General features: G+C 38.5%; 1 protein-coding gene across 3 annotated transcripts in view; it reads left to right on the top strand.

Annotated features, from left to right (window-relative positions):
* The first annotated feature begins 263 nt into the window (after positions 1 to 263).
* Positions 264 to 21,021, top strand: part of adad1 (adenosine deaminase domain containing 1 (testis-specific)) — a 35,209-nt gene continuing 14,451 nt past the window's right edge. Inside the window, exons 1-8 of one of the 3 annotated variants that reach the window (XM_026280291.1) lie at positions 264 to 344; positions 866 to 1,017; positions 1,324 to 1,458; positions 1,544 to 1,711; positions 3,465 to 3,539; positions 3,707 to 3,832; positions 20,166 to 20,289; positions 20,815 to 20,985. In XM_026280291.1, the coding sequence (XP_026136076.1) occupies positions 873 to 1,017; positions 1,324 to 1,458; positions 1,544 to 1,711; positions 3,465 to 3,539; positions 3,707 to 3,832; positions 20,166 to 20,289; positions 20,815 to 20,985 (944 nt within the window). In that variant the 5' untranslated portion in view covers positions 264 to 344; positions 866 to 872. The other 2 variants (XM_026280293.1, XM_026280292.1) reach the window with 2 other exon arrangements.

The following is a 21,021-nucleotide window of genomic DNA, read 5'->3' on the forward strand; positions in this document are numbered from 1 at the left end:
AATGAGTTTTTATTTCATTTTCAACTGAGGTCACCAGTTCCTCTAACATTTCACTTACTGTATAACATTGTGCAAGTAAAATAGAATGCAAATAAAATTTAATCTCAACGTTAAATCTCTATCTATCTATCTATCTATCTATCTATCTATCTATCTATCTATCTATCTATCTATCTATCTATCTATCTATCTATCTATCTAGTACTGTCAAGTGTGTGTGTGTGTGTGTGTGTGTGTGTGTGTGTGTGTGTGTGTGTGTGTGTGTGTGTGTGTGTGTGTGTGTGTGTGTGTGCGCGCGCGCGCCAGAGTCAGTTGTGTTGTGACTTGTTAGTGAATAGTTCAGGGTAAGTGCTTGGGCGTGTGTGCATATGAATTAGCATGTGCTTAAGCTTGTTTGAAGATAAAATGTTAAAATATAGCGTTTTAGTGACCCGTTATACAAAAGGAGGATCAATGCAAGTTTGTTTTCATTGCATAGTTCAGCTATATTAGTTGTGCTAGCATGACTAGCGACTTAATCGAAGACTCTAGAAGACGAAGAATCGCACTAACTTGTCACATGCCATTACTGTGTTTAACTTTATATGACTAAATTCCTTTTATGCGAGTTTGGTAATTAAAACATTCGATTTAACCGTCGTTAGAACTGGAGAGTCACGCGCTCTTCTTTTATGTTTAATTATCAGCGTTCTAAAAACGCGGCGGCGTCAATACATTCTTAAAACCATCAGGAATTACAGCCGTATATTACACCATTTACACGATATGTGATGTGAATTTTCCTGTAAACACTGCCTGTATACGTTTATTTTTCTTTCTAATAATTGCTATCTAACTTAATTGTGTTATATTTCTGTTTCTAAAGCTGTTAGATGATGATGAGGGGTTCATCCTCGAGAGGGTCCAGCATGGCCCACAACCACTGGACAAACATTTCATCCCGTCCACCTTTCTCAGACTTAAGTGACATCAACAACAACAAATGTCTTCCTGGACAACCATCCTCCACCAAAATCAGTTAAGCGTGAAGGCTTTATTTTTGTTTTAGTCTAACTTTTTTAATTTCCACAGACTGACAGTTGCTTTTTAGGACTAAAATTCCGAAGAAGGCCATTGAGTACAAAAAATTACACACTGAATGTGTTTTGGAGTTGACATGAAATGACATTTGCATCTTATTTTACTTGCATAAAATCTGTAAGAGTGAAGTGTTAGCGGAATTGGTGGCCTCAGACGAAAATGATAGTAATTTAGGCCAAGACATGTTTTTATTTGGAAAACTGCACAACAAATCAAGCACCACTGTATTTTGTCTCCTTGCAGATTCCAAACCGAAAACCCTTCCCCGTGAACATATTGACAGATATAAGCGAGGAGATACGCACCCAGTGTCTGCGTTGTACCAGCTTTCTCAGGTTCTGCAGTTTCAACTGGATATGAAAGAGACTGTTACCACTGGTAAGTGATATCCCTCCTGATTTTAAGTAATGCATTGTCCAGTTCATTCATGCATTCAAGTTTTGTTTCCTTTGTGTCTGCGCAGTAGGAGTTACGGGGTTTTACTTTGCATTCTGTGCTGTGATTGATGGAGTCCATTATAAGACGGGAATGGGCATCACAAAGAAAGAAGCCAGGGCCAAAGCAGCTGAACTGGCCCTTGAAGAGCTCATTTCAAGTCTAGAAAATGATGGGATTCCTTCAGATGTTTCTGGTAATGATCTAATGATAATTGTAGGCCTCTTACTACCAGATAGAAAACTGAAATTCATATTATTCTGATAGAACTGATTAAATTTGAGCATGGTGCAAGTCAGATAAAAGCTTCATTCAAATTCAGAAGTGCACAATATATTATTCATGAAAAAATAATGATTGAATGAATGAATGAATGTGTGTGTGTGTGTATTTATGTATATATGTATATATGTATATATATATATATATATATATGTGTGTGTGTGTGTGTGTGTGTGTGTGTGTTCCTGTAGCTCAATTGGTAGAGCATTGCCTTATCAAGCACATGTTTGGGGGTGATTCCCCGGGAACAAACGATAGGTAAAAATTGATAGCCTGAATGCACTGTAAGTCGCTTTGGATAAAACCGTCTGCTAAATGCATACATTTAAATTTAATAAATTTAATATATATAATAAACACGCACACACTTATTTTAGTCACTTACTATATATGCATACTACTTTGTAGTCAATAAAAAAAAAAAGAAGTTAATTTTTCAGAAAACCTATATTAAATTTAGCAAAGGTAAATGCTTTTACATGGTTATCAGATTTTAAAGGGTGTTTTAATTCAACTTTTCATTCATCAGTTTATCCTAAAAAAAAAGTGTCACAGTTTCCCCAAAAACATGAATTATTATCAATATTGATAATCAGAAATGTTTCTTGAGCAGCAAATAAGCATATTAGAATGATTTTTGAAAGATCATGTGACATAGAAGACTGGAGTAATGATGCTGAAAATTCAGCTTTGATTACAGCAATAAATGACATTGTAAGATATATCGTAAATATATTGTAATAGAAAACAGTTGTATTAACTTTTAATAATATTTCATAATATCACAGTTTTCACTGAATTTTTTTATCAAATAAATGAAGCCTTAAACAGCAGAAGAGGCCTCTTACAAAAACATGTAAAAATAAAATCATATCTTATTTATAAAAAATCTATATATTATATATATATATATATATATATATATTAAATTGATTCTGAACATAATTTTGACCATTATCAGTTGCCAATGATGAGATATTTATATTGTTTTTAATAAAACAAAAGGTGAAACACCTGACTTCAGCGATGTGGTTTAACCCTGGATTGCTACTGTATTGTATGTTCATTATTGGTCTGTTTTGTAAGCTTTCTTTCCATAGAATCAATGCAAGCAGTTAGTCAGCCGTTCCATTTTTAGCGTAAATATGCAAACTTCGAAATGAAATGTGAAAGTTTCCCCAGATGAAAGAGAGCATCCTCACTGTTCTCCCTCCCATCGAAACAGACCCACAGTCAGTGAAACTGTGGTGAAGCTTTTTCCTGTTTGAGGTCGGGGTGCAGCATTTATTTAAAATGCAAAAACAACAACAACAACACATTCACACATTGAGGTGGTGCTGCAATCTTATTTATTGCATCTTTTTAGTCTTGTACTATTGCAATTGCATAAAGCCAGCAAACATTTTATTACTTGCATTTTAAATTGTACTTTTTGATTTTAACAAACCTTTAACCCTATTAGTTAAACTTAGAGTGCAAACCATTTGAGTGCACAAGTCCTGCACTGCTTGATCTTGATTGGACTTGTGCCAATGGAATCATCTACAGTAAAACCTTTTAGAATATCTCAGCAATACCCATGCATTGCTTTGGACCACAAAACTGCAAGTCTTACTCACATTCACTTTACTTTTGTATTTTGCTTTTTACATTTTTTTATTTTCCAGAAGGACCTCCTCCTCTGCCAGTAAGAGAGAAGGACTCAACAATAACAGAAGTCCATTCTGGAAGAGCTGTAATTGGTAAATTCGTTTTTCAAGTCTGGATGTGTTTAATAGCCCAATTAAGAACAACTATATTCAAAGCGCAAATGTTTTAGCCATAATATACTTCAGAGCAAATAATAATGTCGGATTTGGAAATATTTGCGAACGTGACTAACAATTCCATTCTGGCTGGTTTAATGCAGAAAGAAAGAATCCCATTAAGGATCAGGTACCTGTTGTGGTGAGGGAGATGTTCACCAAGCTAATGGACAGTTACCCAGAATTCTCTGGCTGTGGCGGAACAGTAGCTGCATTTGTCATGCTGTCACGTAAGTCAGACGTACAGGATGTCAGACCACATTTTTTTTTTACTGTGGTATTAGTATTCATATGTCATGTGACATTTAAGGTGTTCTTTGTCACTTAATTATCTATCCTGCACAGAATTTGCAACGTTAGAGCTTTCGGGTGAACCTCAAAAAATAGGTCAAATACATATTTAAGCTCCTGTTTACTCCAAAATCAGTATAACAAATAAATTCTTATTGCTATAATGGAAAAAAAGTACTTTTAAAAATTATTAATTCAACATGGTAGTATTATTTGTGGTTCTACCTTTATGTTGATTCATAGTGATTTTATTATTTGTTTTAAATATAAAAATTTAAATAGTGTTCCTGTAGATCACTTGGTAGAGCATTGCCGTATCAAGCACAAGGTTGGGGGTTCGATTCCCCGGGAACACACGATATGTAAAAATGTATAGCCTGAATGCCCTGTAAGTCGCTTTTGGATTTTAATTTTAATTTAATTTAAATATTAACCCCTTTACGTGCAAACATCGCCGACGGCCCCAGTTTATTATTGTTTCACTTTCACAGCACATTAAACATCACTGTCTTACTTCATCTGGACAAACTGTGCATCAATTGAAAGTTTAAAGACTCTAGCTTCGATATTGGACCAATATTTTGATAAAACATGGTTGCAGTGACAGATATTTAGTAATTTATGTCAGGAGTGCAAAATAATACATCCGTATTATGCCACATTTTGAATAGAAATTAACCACTCACTCATATTCAGTCACGTCAGCCGCGGTTTATTTGTGTTCACATAGACTCACTGAACAGCGTCAATAAGGATTTATAGACCAAAGATGCATATCTGCGGAGATATATGGATATATTTACTGATGTTTACTTCATATTTCTTCAGACAGAATCCTCATTTCTATTCATTTTCCACGGATTTACGCGATCAGATGATAAACAGCCTCTCCCAGCGATCTGTGTATGTGTTTGCTATGTTGTCAGCTCGTGCTGTGTGTGACTCAGACTCCGATTGGGCCTTCCCAATGTCAATCTTAGAGTGTCATATCTGGACACCGCAACATCGTGTCACATGCTTCCTGCACACTTCCTGGTAGTTATCTGGCCAAAACAACACCGAAACACCTCTGTACACACGAAATATCCGAATAATAAACCCGCGATTACGATAGTAAAGCTTGGTATGAGACTTTCTTGAGATCTGGGGCGTTTTTATAAAAAAAATCAAAAATGTACATCGGAAATGCTAACTTGTGCAGCGATGAAAAAGGCTACAAATAGCATATTTTTACAACAGTAAATGACCAAATTCCACCCCTGATCGCTAAAGGAAGTTATTATAAACACTCGATCGGGGTTTAAAGTGAGTTTTGAGTAAAAGTATACTAATAATTTCATAAATTGTCTGATGTAGCTTGATGCTAACGTTAGCTCCAATGCTACTAATAGCAGGTGCTTTTCTTCTTCATAATGCATTTTTGTCTCAATAATTCACGTCAAGGTCGTAAGAAAATGTTTTGTTCTAATTTTATAGTAAGACTTTTGATAAATAAGGGCTAAATGCAAAGAGAGTCTGAAGTGAGATCGCTGCTTTGTGTCTTTGTAAAGCCTGAAAAACAACAATAAAGGTTAATAAAGGTGGAATAAAAACAAAAGAATAATGATAAAAGAAAAATGCGGATAATGTGTCATACCTGGCGGAGGTGTGAAAGACTCGTTTGGTGAGAACAATAGAATCATGAATGGGGAGTTTTACAAAGCCAACACACATACAAAATACACAGGAGAGTTTACATGTGAGATCTTACAGGGATGACAAGGGCCATAAATCAATCTGATTAGCCTTCTCTAAAAACATATTTCAAATATTTCATAAAATTCACAGTTTTACAGATTCGATTATGAAATTTTTTATGAAGTCTTGGAAGACTTGTGGCCTTAGCTACACTGTGTTTTCAAACTCATTTCCTACATCAACATTTTTTAAAATACATTTAAAACATATGCTTTTAATATTTTTATTTTTGTTTTTGAGCTTATATATCTCTATTATCATAACAGTCTGAGTGATTCTGATTCCTGAACAGTAAACTTTAAAGTGTCAGCTTTGTGAACAAAGGTTGATTGAAACTGATGAAAATTCTAAGCTTCCTATCACTGTTTATAAGTCCTGTACATTAGGTTTAAATCCATCCAAGGTTAAAAAACATTGTCATTTTGTCAAAATATCATTTTAAAATTACCTCAATTCTCAGAGATCCCCAAACGGTTCGCGTGAAGCTGTTCAAAAGATTCAGTTTCCTTAAACCCCACCTTTCGGTAGCATACTGTGTTCTGATTGGTCAACTAACATAGTCAGGTTTGATTGGTTGTTCCGCACACACCTCCACGGTAAACTATGTGTTAGCATCTGTTTGGGGTGAATTATGTCTTATTCTCATCGCGAAGCAAACAGTAAAATAAAAAACTTGAACAGTCTCGCTGCTTTTTCTTCTGTGTGGAACAGAATATCTGTTTCCGGCAGCATTTGTTTAGTTTTAAAGTAGACATGTCAAGCTTTCTCTAGATATCTCTCTCATGTCTCTTCGTTGAGTATTCACGGAGTTACACTTCATTTTAATGACGTGTTTGTACATGACGATCAGCGCCGATAAAGACTGCAGACAGCACACATACTGATAAGACGCTCGGGAGAAAACAGACACATAACTTCATAATCATACTTCGCGTTGTGATTCGGAGATGCTCGTTGGTCTAAATAAAGCTGGTAATTAACCCTCTTTTATGGCCAAACGCTTTGAAAATCCCGCCTCGTACTCACCGAGATTAGAAAAGCAGTCATCAGTGAAATGTTGTGAACACAACAAAAGGGATTTGTTGTACTGCTCTAGTATTGTGGTAAAAATGAATTTTAGCCATTGGTTTTTCTGATCTTCATTCTTTGGCAGTGAAAATAAAACTAACTTGCTCTACAATTAAAAACACACTGTCTCCTCGACATGATGCTATCACACCAAACAGAGCATCTGAGTGGGGGGTGGGGCAGGTCAGAGGTCAGTTTCTCCCAAGACGGTAGGCGGAGATTATTATGCAAAGTGTTCCTAGTGACGTACATAGAGATGGGCAAAAGATTTGAAATCTATAACGACTCGTTTCAGCGATTCAGAGTCGACTCCTTACTTTAGAAGCCAATAACTTTATAAATCGTGTACTTTTTGGTTCAATTACTTTGCACATTGTTTACACAGATGGACAGCTACATCATACACTGTAATACAGGTAATTTTTGATTTCCCATCTGTGTGGCTCTTTAAGGTGCAAAATATTGTGCATACACCACTTGCATTATTATTAATATATATCGTTGATATTCTGATATTTTTTTTTCTACGTACATTTAACCCATTCCAAATCACTTTTGGAAAAATTACTACTTTTAATTTTGTATTTAATCATTTATAAGTGATATACAATTGCCCATGAAGGCTGGAAGTGAAAAACTCCTTATATTCAGGTGTGCAGAATTATTAAACATGTTTTCTTTTACTGATAAAATGAGCAAAAAAGAGGTTTATCTCAGACTGAAAAGTCAAATATGATTAAATTGAGAAATATTCAAAACTAATGCAATACAGAAATTGCAAAGTTAAGACATGACCATTGAACAGCAAAATGCTTACTTGGTCATAAATGTGGAAAATAGGTGGAAAAGAACTGCATGAACTGCAAAAGATTTAGGGTGCTTTCACACCTGTAGTTCGGTTAATTTGGTCCGAACCAAGGGCAAACAATTATACATTGTAGCATTTTTCAGCTTTTTTGGTTCCTTTTCACACCACACTGATTGCTTTGGTCCGAACCAGTTGAAACGAACCAAAATGCAGTCACATGACAACATCCACATCACTCATTGGCCATGACGTATTTCCTAAACTGCTTTTCGATTGGTCAGAATTTACGTGCGGGAAAATTCCAAAATAACTGCACGGGCTGATTTTGTCCCTGGCCATTATATATTATATTGTTTGTATACACCACAATATGTAAACAATTCATTTATATAATGAAGTGTGGATGCGGTTTGAAAACAACGTTCTAATGCACTGCAAATGGCGAGCGGGCATCGCCCGTAACTTCAAGCAGAGGCGTGCATTAATTCTTCTTAACTCTGACATGCTCATGGTCATCTGACCAAATTTCTATGAGGCTCCGCACCTCCTCACTAGGGATGGGTACCGAAACCCGGTATTAAACTGGCCCCAGGGCTAAATTATGAAAGATCGTAGTATCAGTAAGATCTGACGCTATCGGTTCTGCTTTCGGTCATGTACTATGTATTTTAATAATGTAATCGTGCACATTTTATCTCACCAAACATTTCTAATGTGTGATCATATTAAGACGTTTGTCTGTGAGATCTGCGAGATCTCTCATGCGCACCGCGGAGGCTGTCCGTCAGTCACACACACCACAGGCTTTGGGGAAAAAAATCAGAAAGTGGCGTGCCTAGCGTTTTCCACACGTTTTTAGACGCCATATGTGAACGGCCCCTTACAGTACGAAAACTCCCACTTAATACAAAGAGTGACGATGGCAGAGACAGTAAAACGTTCCAAAGTGTGGTTATACTTCACTAGAGTTGATGAAGACAACGCTGGTTGTCGTAAGTGCAACAAAAATTTTGCATGTAAGGGCGTTCAAAAATGATCAGTACTTTTTGCAGTTGGGTCTCTTCGAGGTCGGATCACGTTCTCACCACAAACGAACCTCTCCAGAGTTCGTTTGAAAGCGTAGCGAGACCACCTCTTCAAGCAGGTCTCGGTACGCTTGTTTGGTCCACCTTTGGTGCGCACCCAAGTGCGATTGGTGCTTTCACACTTGCCCAAACGAACCGCACCAAAGCGGGACACAAACTCTGGTTCACGATTCAACTGAAATAAATATGGAAGGTGTGAAAGCACCCTTAAAGGGATAGTTCACTTTGAAATTAAATTTTGTTATGTTTTAGTTTACCTCAAGGGCATCCAAGATGTAGGTATCTTTGTTTCACATTTTGATATTTTTAGGTCAAACTGTTCTTGAGTGGAGTATTTAATGTAAATGTGTATATCGACATAAAAACAGAGTTTAAAATAACCAGATCTCTTAATTGATCATGCTTTTATCACGGTATACAGTATTATCACGGTATTAAAATTTTGTTTTAAAAAAGTGGTCATAATTTAGTATAACAAAAATAACTAAATATTTAAAACTATAAAGCATGCATTAGCATTCAAGGCAAGGCAAGTTTATTTATATAGCACATTTCGTACTCAATGGTAATTCAAAAAGAAAGTAAAAAAAAAAAAGCCATGAAGAAAAATAATCACAAAAATAAAACAAGCAATTTAAGAACTTGAAAATGATTTAAAAATTGACTTAAAAGGAATTTAAGACAGTTTAAAAATAGAATAAATATATATATTTATTTATATATATATATATATATATATATATATATATATATATATATACACATATACAGGTGCATTTAAAAAAATTTAAATATCATGGAAAAGTTCTTTATTTGTAAATTAATAAAAAAAACTTTCTTATATTCTAGATTCACTGCACACAAACTGAAATATTTAAACTTTTTTTTTTTCCTGATGGTTCTCAAAATATTGAAATATTTTATTTTGAGTATAAATACTAGGTACCTCTTGGGCTAGTTTAGAATATGTGATCACAATTATGGGAAAGACTACTGACAGTTGTCCAGAAGACAATCATCAACACCCTGCACAAGGAGGGTAAGCCACAGAAGTTCATTGCTGAAAGGGCTGCTGTTCACAGAGTGCTGTATCAAAATATATTCATAGAAAGTTGATTGAGGTTAAAGTGTGGTAGGAAAAGGTGGACAAGCAACAGGGATGACCACAGCCTTGGAAAGATTGTCAGGAAAAGCAGATTCAAGAACTTTGGAGAGCTTCACAAGGAGTGGACTGAAGTCGGAGTCAGTGCATCAAGAGTCAACACACTCGGACGTCTTCAGGAAAAGAGCTACAGCTGTCACAATCCTAGAACCAAGCCACTTCTGAACCAGAAAAAAATGTCAAAGGCATTTCACCAGAAACAGAAACTGTTGCTCACTGGTCCACAGTCCTCTTATCAGATGAAAGTAAATTTAGCATTTCATTTAGAAATCAAGGTCTGGAGGAAGACTGGAGAGGCGCAGAATCCAAAGTCCAGTGTGAAGTTTCTGAAGTCAGTGATGATTTGGGTGCTGTGACATCTACTGGTGTTGGTTCATCGTGTTTTATCAAGTCCAAAGTCAATGCACCCAAATTCCAGGAGATTTTAGTCCTTTATGCTGGCTTCATGCTTCCATCTGCTGACAAACTTTATGGAGATGCTAATTTACTTTTCCAGCAGGACTTGCAGGACCTGCCCACAGTGCCAAAACCACTTCCAAGTGCTCTGCTGACCATGATATTACTGTGCTTGATTGGCCAGCCAACTCACCTGACCTGAACCTCACAGAGAATCTATGGGGTATTGTGAAGAGGAAGTTAAGTAACATCTGACAAACAACGCAGATGAGCTGAAGGCCACTATCAGAGCAACCTGGGCTTCAATAACGACTCAGCAGTGCCACAAGCTGAATCCCTCCATGCTACGCCACACTGAAGCAGTAATTCATACAAAAGGAGCCCCAACCAAGTATTGAGTTCATTATTAAACCTGCTTTGGTGATCTTGAAAATTTGTTTTGTAAATCCTTTTTAGATTCATCTTTGAGAAAATATTCACATTATTTTGAGATACTGAATTTTTTATTTTTCCTAAGCTGTAAGTCATAAACTATCATAAATAAAACAAATGAATCTAGAATATAAGAACGTTTGCTTTTTTTAATTAAATTACAAAAAATAAAGAACTTTTCCATGATATTGAAATGTTTTACACCTATACATGTAAGTGATGTGTAGTTGGCAGTAATATCTGCGGTTGCTGCGGATAATCCATGGGTTGGGTGATAAAAAATACATTTTATTATTTATATTAATACATAAACTACATTCTCTTAAATATGAACGTGTTTAAAATGCATTTTTTCATCAGGAAGACAGACACACTGGTTTCATTTGTGCATTCTCCAGATCGGGAAGTTGCAGTGATGAAAACAGTGATGCCTGTGTTTATGCTATTAAGAAAATGTAGGCTAATCTGGCCAAAAAACAAACAAACATTTGTTTTATAATTAAATGTTTATTTAAAAGACTATTATCTGTATATAATTTTGCCGTTATGGCTCCAGGATGGTTTTGTTCCATCCTTCACACACACACACACACACACACACACACACACACACACACACAAACACACACACAAACAAACACACACACACTCATAGACATACACATAATTCATCTTATGTCTTTCTCAGTATTTTGACTTGTACAAATATCTAAACTTCCTTAAAGATATATTGGCTTGAGATGTAAAATTAGAATGACGTTTTGTTTTCTGATAAATAAAACAGAATTAAATATGTTAGTGCTTAAAATAAGAACGAATATCTGTCATTGGGAAACAACAGCTTGTTTTGCCTTTTAAATTAAATCGATTTTTATGTAAATTGGGAGATATTTGTTCTTGTTTTAATTATAAAATCACTTCGTTTTGATCAGTTTCTCATAAAACAAGACTACTCTATCTGTCATTTTGCTTTTTAAGTAAATGTTCCTTGATTTAGAATCTTTAGATATTTCTACTGGAAAACAAGAACAAAAATACAGAGGAAGAGCATCACTTGCAGTGTGAGCAGAAGGTGCAGCGAAAGTTATTTACATATTCTAGTGTTTGGAAACATTAGGTGTTTACATTTTGTACAAAAATGTAAGTCATGGAAACTTTCTCTGAAGTGTTGCTAATACAGCTAAGTAAGTAAACATATTAACATATTGCATTCCATTCAGTTTATTTATTTATTTTTTTGCTCTGTCTTAAAAAGTCTTAATTTTACTTTCATAAAACCTGCAGAAACTAAGGGCCCTATTTTAATGATCTAAATGCAAAGTGCACTTTAGTGAACGGCGCAGGTGCACTCAGGGCGTGTCCATATCCACTTTTGCTATTTTAATGATGGAAAAAACGATTGGTGAGCCCAGGTGCATGGTCTAAACGGGTTGTCCCTATTCTTTTAATGAGTAATGGGTGTTTTTTGGGTGTAACTTGCAATAAACCAATCAGAGTCTCAACTTCCATTCCCTTTAAGAGCCAGTTGTGCACGTGCCATGACGGCTTTGCTATTTACACGGCGGAATTTGGCAAGCGCAAAGACAGAACGCTTCTCCGAGATGAAACCGAGCTGTTTGTGTGCGAGCAAATAGCCTAATTCTGATACATGCGATGATTATCCATTATGACATGTAGGCATATTTATATATATATATATATATATATATATATATATATATATATATATATATATATATATATATATAGCCTACAAAACAAATCTTATGCATTGCAATCCTTTAATTTTTTATATTTGGCATGTTTGTGTGCTGCTGTGCGTCCCTGTGTTTAATAAGCAGCATGCATGCTCTTTAACTAACAAAGAAAAAACATTGCGCCAGACTTTAGACCAGGTTTGAGCTGGTCTATGGTGCAGTCTATTTTCAGCTCCTTAAAATAGCATTGCCCCAGCAATGCGCCTGAACACACCTCTTTTTTAGACCAGCACTCTTTGGGCACAAAAATTACCGCAAATGTATTTACTAATTAAACGACGTGGCGCTGGACGGGAAAATGCGAACGGTGCTGGACTGAAACTAGCAAACACACTTGCGCTGCGCCTTGCATCACATTGCGCCGGGTGTATGATACTGTAGGGCCGTAAGTATTAATGTTAAATTTAATTAATTCCAGGGATTAGTATGTGGCATCCGAATGCAAATCTTTGCTTATCATAGTAATCCTTATTCACAAATCATCAACAAATGAAAAAGCCATGGATTTTCCTTTGATCAGTAGCTGTGAGAACCCTGCTAGACAGGATGTGTAGAGAATTCAGACAACAATGAATGAAAATATGTCAGGCATGGGGAGGTCATTGGGACAGACTGTAGCATGACAAGGGCAAGTGTGTGAAGAATGATCTTGCCTTGTTCATACTCAATTGCTTGCCCAAATACGTTTTGGAAAATCAAACTTCCTGCAGAGCATTGCGGATATTTTTTTACTTTATTAGAGACTTCTATTGCTCATATGCAATGTAATAGACAAATGTTAACTTTTTCTTGTATATATAATATCATGGGAGCACTTAGTTATGACAGTAGGTTGGAATTTCCACAGCGAAACTGTACAGACAGTGAGACGTTAAATAATGTTGAACCAAATATAGATATATGCCACAATAGGAAGTCATTATATGATTTCCTTTGAGCCTTTCTTTTTTCTTCAGCTTGATGCAATTATGAAGCTAAACCAGATAAACTGAAACACAGGAAATATTGGAAGTTGGAGGATTCTTAGCGATATAGGTAACATCCACAGGATGTGTGCATCCTGCTGTGTAATTTTAGACAAGCTAAATAGCCAAGGAAGGTAATGAGAGGTCTTAGGCTGGTTGGAAAGCTTGTTTCTGAAAACATTTACAGTAAAAGGAAGTGAATTGTGAGACATTGCCAATGAGTTTAGATTACCCTGAATGGCTTTTGTTTGTTTAAAAGTGGCAAGATGAAGAAAACAAATGTTAGGTATTAGCAAAACACTTTCCATAATTTTTCAGTTTTAAACAGGGCTCTTTTTGGTACTTTAATAAAAAATAAATAAAAAGGACTTTGTGCTGAAATTCAGCATTGCCTCCACAGAAATATAAATTAGGTGTTTTAAATTGTAATATTTCACAACAATATTCTTTTACATTTTTTTTTTTGTCAAATAAATTAAGCTTTGGTGTTGAGGAAAACAGTCACTTTAAGCCTTTGCAAAAAATATACAGGTGTTGGTCATATAATTAGAATATCATCAAAAAGTAGATTTATTTCACAAATTCCATTCAAAAACTGAACCTTGTATATAGGGCAGTGCGATTAATCAAAATAAAATACAGTTTTAAGTGTGCGTGATTTCTAAATCGCTTTATTGCGTCATTTTCCGTGGCCCTGACCTCCCGCAGTATGTTATCTGAACCAATCAGGATGCAGCGCACCCAAGTGGAACACGAGAACAGAGCAGACTGGGCATATGCCTAACTCCAGGTTCACACACTCTGTCTGTGATGCGTAGCCTTTTTTTTAAGAGTCCATGTTAATGGAACAGAACGTTCACCCTGCACGCTGTAAAAAGATGAGAACAGAAAAGGTTATAAATAGAAAGGTGCGAAAATATTTAATATCTTGCGCATGAGCACAGAGAGAGTTGTGAGTGCACAGGACACAGGTTGAGCGAGAGGAGACACATTGTAAGGCAGCATATATCTGATCCTTATACAGTCTATGATCTGAGCCCGCGCATCTGGTTTTGTTAACAGAACAAGGGAAATCTGCATGTGGGTCAGTGATGTGCGGGTTGATCCAAAATGAATGGGTGCCTTCGGTCGCCGGCGGTTGCCCGCGGTTACGAGTCATCCAAAAATATTTTTTATGATATTCGTGTAACAGTTTAGTATGGAAGACAGGAGGCAAATGCAAGTTGAAAAAAAATCTAGTGCGGTTAACCCCTGGATGGCAAGCTACATTAGAGCAATGTCCCCACTGGATAACGTTAGACCTTAATCCCTCCGGCACAAATAAGCAGTTTGGTGGGCACCCGGGCGGAGGCGTTACCCCTTCTAAGGCCGTTCTGACCTTCGATTCGATCTCCCATGTGAGAGTGGAGACCACTAATGTCTCAGGAAGAATACACTCTGGATTGGACGGGCGTTCGGAATGGTCAAAAATACGTGACAAAGAATCGGGTTTGATATTTTTGGAACCCGGGCGGTACGAGATAGTAAAGTCAAAACGTCCGAAAAAAAGTGCCCATCGAGCCTGCCTGGAGTTCAACCTTTTGGCGGTGCTAATGTACTCTAAATTCTTGTCATCAGTCCATACTATAAAAGGAACCCCCGATCCTTCTAACCAGTGTCGCCATTCCTCCAATGCCATCTTAACTGCCAACAATTCTCGGTTACCAATATCGTAATTCCGTTCGGCAGGAGATAAATGATATGAAAAATATGCACAAGGACCTTGTCGTCTAAGGGAGAACATTGTGATAACACCACTCCTACCCCCACCTCCGACGCATCGACCTCCACCACAAACTGACGTGTAGGGTCAGGGGTAATCAAAATAGGGGCTGAAATGAAGCAGCTCTTCAGTTTGGCAAACACAGGCTCAACTGTGTTTGACCACCTGAACGCAGTCTTGGGGGTGGTCAAGGCGGTCAGAGATGCGGCTAATTGGCTGAAGTTGTGAATAAAATGCCGGTAGAAGTTAGCAAACCCCAGAAACCTCTGTAGGGCCTTACAGGAAACTGGACTTGCCACTCTACCACAGCCTTAACTTTCTCGGGATCCATGTGTATTCCCTCAGTCAACACGATATACCCCAGAAATGGAATTGACTGTGCATTTCTCCGCCTTGACAAAAAGCCCATTCTCTAGCAATCTCTGAAGCACTCGTTTAACGTGCTGCACATGTTCCAGGAGAGAAGAAGAAAAAATCAATATGTCGTCCAGGTAGACATAAATGAACTGATCAATCATATCTCGCAGCACGTCGTTGACGAGTGCCTGGAAGACCGCTGGGGAGTTAGAAAGCCCGAAGGGCATAACCAAATATTCAAAGTGCCCTCTGGGGGTGTTAAAAGCGGTTTCCATTCATCCCCTCCCTGATCCGAACCAAATAATAAGCATTGCGTAAGTTTTGTGAAAATTGACGCTCCCTGCAACCTCTCGAAGGCCGAAGACATCAACGGCAAAGGATAAGTATTCTTTACCGTGATGTTGTTCAGTCCCCGGTAATCAATACAAGGTTGCAGTGATCCGTCCTTCTTTCCCACAAAAAAGAACCCCGCCCCCGCAGGAGAAGAGGAAGGGCGGATGAACTTGGAAGCTAGAGAATCAGAAATATATTTCTCCATAGCGTCCTTTTCCGGAACAGAAAGTGAATATAATTTGCCTTTAGGCGGAGACTTACCTGACAATAAATCTATGGCACAGTCGTAGGGACGATGTGGAGGAAGAGAAGCAGCACGAGAATTACTGAACACTTCTTTCAGATGGAGGTACTCTGCGTGCACGTTAGACAAATCCACTGCCTCCTGTAACACAGACATAGACACAGATGGACAGGCAGACACTAAACAAGACTCATGACACTTTTTACACCAGGACAGAATGGAATTTGAGGACCAGTCTATTTTGGGGTTATGGAGGAAGAGCCATGGGTGCCCAAGGACAATGGGTGCCAGGGGAGAGTCAAGGATGTGAAAGGAAATAGTCTCAGAGTGATTGCAAGATGTGATGAGAGTGATGTCTTCAGTGATGTATGAGATGGTAAGGAGTTGCTGTCCATTGAGGGCGTAAACCGTGCTGTGGTGCGGAAGGGGTCTGAGGGGAATGTGGAGCTTGTGTGCCAGTGTGCTGTCCATGAAATTACCCTCTGCCCCTGAGTCCAGTAGTGCTTGACAGTGGTGGGTCTGTGCTGACCACCTCAGTCTTACCGGGAGGAGCGTAGATGATGATGATGAGGTCTTCTTGGCGGAGATCCCACCCGATAGTAGCCCCATACGTACTACCGGGCTTGGCCCTTTTACCGGACAGGTGTAAGCTTGATGTCCGGCTCCCCCGCAGTAGAAGCACAGGCCAAGGGACCTCTGCCTCTCCTTCTCCTCCCGGGAAAGCCGAGCTCGCCCTACCTGCATGGGCTTGTGATCGTAGGAGGGGCTGGCCACATCCCCGCCGCTGAATCACACGTCTGACGGTCCCCTGGATGTGGTGCTGGGTAAGCTCCTCCTCTCCATCCGTGTCAGACGTGCGTCGACCCACAAGGCCAGTTCAAGAAGTCCATTGAAGTCCTTCTGGACGCGGTCAGCCAGCCCATGCAGGAACATGTCCCACTGCACCTCCTCATTCCAATGACACTCCACCGCCAGGGTCCGGAACTCGATTGAATAGTCCGAGACGGATCTCTCGTGCTGGCGTAACTCCGCCAGCCTCCTGGCCGCCTCCCGTACTGCGACGGCCCGATCAAAGACCCGTCTCACCTCGGCGTAGAGTGCCTGAAATGAGGCGCAGCATGGATCCTGGTTCTCCCACACCGCTGTCTCCCATAATGCCGCCCTCCCAGAGAGTAGAGTCAGCACAAAGGCCACCTTGGCCCTTTCATTAGCAAAGGTTCTGGGCTGTAGGGAAAAGTGCATGTCACAGCGGGTTAGAAATGCTCTACAGAGTTGGGCTCACCCGAGTACGTCTCCGGGATCGGGAGACATGGTTCCGGCTGGGAGCGGGTCTCCGATGGTACTGGGAGAACAGGCGGTGTGGGCGGCGCAGTTGGAGCTCGTAGTAGCTGGAACCGTTGAGTGAGCTCGGACACCTGCGTCACCAAGGCTTGAACCGTGCGACCAGTGTCGTTAAGACTCCTCTCCTGGGAGTCCATCCTCCGAACACTGGCGCTGAGAAACTCTCGAGGGTGGAATGATGACTACTCGCTGCCTCCATAATGGTCAGATCGTTCTGTAACGGTTTAGTATGGAAGACAGGAGGCAAATGCAAGTTGACAGTTTATTGTAAGGAGATGAGATGGATGAAGGTTGGAGAGTGACGCAGGGACCTCGATGGCAGCACAAACTGGTGAGTAGGTGGGTTGAGCGCGCTGGTAGAGATGACGGTGGTGGTAGATCTGTGAGAGGTGAAGATAATCCGTGTGAGAGAAGAACAATCCAGAGACGACTGAACAAGAGACAAGCAAGGGCAGGAACATGAGAATCAGGACAGACATCTAACACAGAGGACCTCAAACAAGCGATAGGGATAACCACACCCTGGAGAGGATTGTGAAACAAAACCAATTAAATAATGTGGTGGAGATTCACAAAGAGTGGACTGCAGCTGGAGTCAGTGCTTCAAGAACCACTACGCACAGACGTATGCAAGACATAGGTTTCAGCTGTCACATTCCTGATGTCAAGCCACTCTCGAACAACAGACAGCATCAGAAGCATCTCGCCTGGGCTAAAGAACAAAAGGACTGGACTGCTGCTGAGTGCTCCAAAGTTATGTTCTCTGATGAAAGTAAGTTTAACATTTCCTTTGGAAATCAGGGTCCCAGAGTCTGGAGGAAGAGAGGAGAGGCACACAATCCATGTTGCTTGAGGTCCAGTGTAGAGTTTCCACAGTCAGTGATGGTTTGGGGTGCCATGTCATCTGCTGCTGTTGGTCCACTGAGTTTTCTGAGGTCCAAGGTCAATGCAGCCATATACCAGGAAGTTTTAGAGAACTTCATGCTTCCTGCTGCTGACCAGCTTTATGGAGATGCAGATTTTCCAACAGGACTTGGCACCTGCACACAGTGCCAAAGCTACCAGTACCTGGTTTAAGGACCATGGTATCCCTGTACTTAATTGGCCAGCAAACTTGCCTGACCATAACCCCATAGAAAATCTATGGGGTATTGTGAAGAGGAAGATGTGATATGCCAGACCAAACAATGCAGAAGAGCTGAAGGCCACTATCAGAGCAACCTGGGCTCTCATAACACCTGAGCAGTGCCACAGACTGATCGACTCCATGCCACGCCGCATTGCTGCAGTAATTCAGGCAAAAGGAGCCCCAACTAAGTATTGAGTGCTGTACATGTTTATACATTTCATGTTCATACTTTTCAGTTGGGTGAGATTTCTAAAAATCCTTTCTTTGTATTGGCCTTAAGTAATATTCTAGTTTTCTGAGATACTGAATTTGGGATTTTCCTTAGTTGTCAGTTATAATCATCGAAATTAAAAGTAATAAACATTTGAAATATATCAGTATGTGTGTAATGAATGTATATAATATAAAAGTTTCACTTTTTGAACGGAGTTAGTGAAATCAACTTTTTGATGATATTCTAATTATATGACCAGCACATGTATATTTTTCAAGTATAATGTAGATTCTGTTGTTGCTTATAACTCTTACCAAAATAATTCCACCACCACAGGAAATAAATAAGTTATAATTGAAATAGAAATTTAAATAGAAAACCTTTATTTTGAATAAAGACACAATTTATTTAAAAAATAAATATATTTTACAATGCTGTCAAAAACAGTAAATGAAACATTAGTGATAGATAAAACAATTACAATATTTGACTTTTTTCAAGCATTGTCATTTACTTTACACTCTTCATAATACTTATGTTAGAATGGAATTTTGGCATTTGAAATATTTTCTTGTTACCAAGAAATTCCATGATTTTATATGATGTGAGTATACCGAGTATTTTAAATCTCTTGGTGACCAATAAAGGGATACGTCACCCAAAAATGTTTATCTGCCTTCCCCCAGGGCATCCAAGATGTAGGTGACTTTGTTTCTTCAGTAGAACACAAACAGATTTTTGAAACAAACCATTGCAGTCTGTCAGTCATATAATGGATGTGAATGGAAATCATGTCTAAAACATACAATAATAAAAAAAAAATACACAAACAAAAGCAAATTAAACCCTGCCGCTCTTGACGATACAATGATGTGTAAAGACACAAAATGCTAGGTCTTTGCAAGAAACTGAACAGTATTCAAATAGGTTTTTTTGTAACCTCTCATGCACTGCAATGCCTTAACTGTCCGAACTGAATGAGCGCCTCCTCACAACACAAGCCTGCACATGATGCATCTTCTTTTTCTTGATTTACGGCGAGTCGCAGACTTATAAGTGCGTTAATGCCACTTTCTCTCAAGTGGACCATTGACACTCCTTATTGAGATTGTAGATAGAGTGTCAGTGGTCAATTTGAGTGTCAATGGTTTTGTTTGTACAGGTTTTTTTGTTGTTTGTTTATTGTATGTTTTAGCCGTGATTCCCATTCACCTCCATTGTAAGACTGACAGACTGCAAAGTTTTGTTTTAAAAATCTCTGTTTGTGCTCTACTGAAGAAACAACACCTACATCTTGGATGCCCTTTGGGTAAGCAAATAAACCACAAATTTTCATTTTTGGGTGAACTAGACCTTTAACTAATTATTAAACTTTAGTGTATAACAGCCAAAAATTTACAAGCACAACTTGCTGATGGACTATCCATTAGCTAGTGTTCACTCATTTGATCTAATCCCTAGTGCCCTTTGTTTCATCTGCAGCTGCTGGATGTGAGGTTGTTGCTCTTGGCACAGGCAGTTCGAATACCAAATCCAGTCCTGCACCCACAGGAAGAATCCTGCATGACTCACATGCAGCAGTAACCGCGCGGAGATCATTAATGAGGTAAGCGGGATTTTTAGTTGCAAGTGTTCCAGCTACAATTCCCATGAATATCTATTTTTAAAGTATTTTGGACTGTGGTTTGTACTTTGTTAAAACTGCCATCAAAGGTTTGGACAAACTTGACTGAATTTGGTGTTTCTCATGTTCTAAAAACATTTCTTGAAAGTAGATGTGTTCGACTGGCTGGTGAAGGACCAACGTTTGATTTCCATTTCAAATAAATGCAGTTCATTTGAACTTTCTATTAATCAAAGAATCAAAGAATGCATCACGTTTTCTAAATAAATATTTTAACATAATCATAAGACATGTTTCCTGAGCAACAAACTAGCATATTAGAATGATTTTTGAAGGATCATATGATACTGAAGACTGGAATAATGATGCTGACAATTCTGCTTTTATCACAAGAATAAATTACATTTTAACATATATTCGCATAGAAAACCATTATTTTAAATTTGCAATAATATTTCACAATATTTATTCACAGTGGAATTTAAATTTGTTTTAAATGTGCCATAGGTTTCTGTACAGGAACCTGTTGCTGTTCTTCAGTAAGAATAGTGCTCTGGAGGAAAAGTCAGTCTTTCAACAGGACCAGACCACGAAACTCCTCAGCCTCAAAAATCACTTCACGTTACACCTCTACCTGAGCCAACTGCCCAAAGGAGCAGCGCAGATACCGTCTCAACTGTACGTACACTTAAGTTACATATCTGATACATTAAG

This window comes from Carassius auratus, chromosome 14 (assembly GCF_003368295.1).
Source record: "Carassius auratus strain Wakin chromosome 14, ASM336829v1, whole genome shotgun sequence".
In the NCBI taxonomy this organism is placed as follows: domain Eukaryota; kingdom Metazoa; phylum Chordata; class Actinopteri; order Cypriniformes; family Cyprinidae; genus Carassius; species Carassius auratus.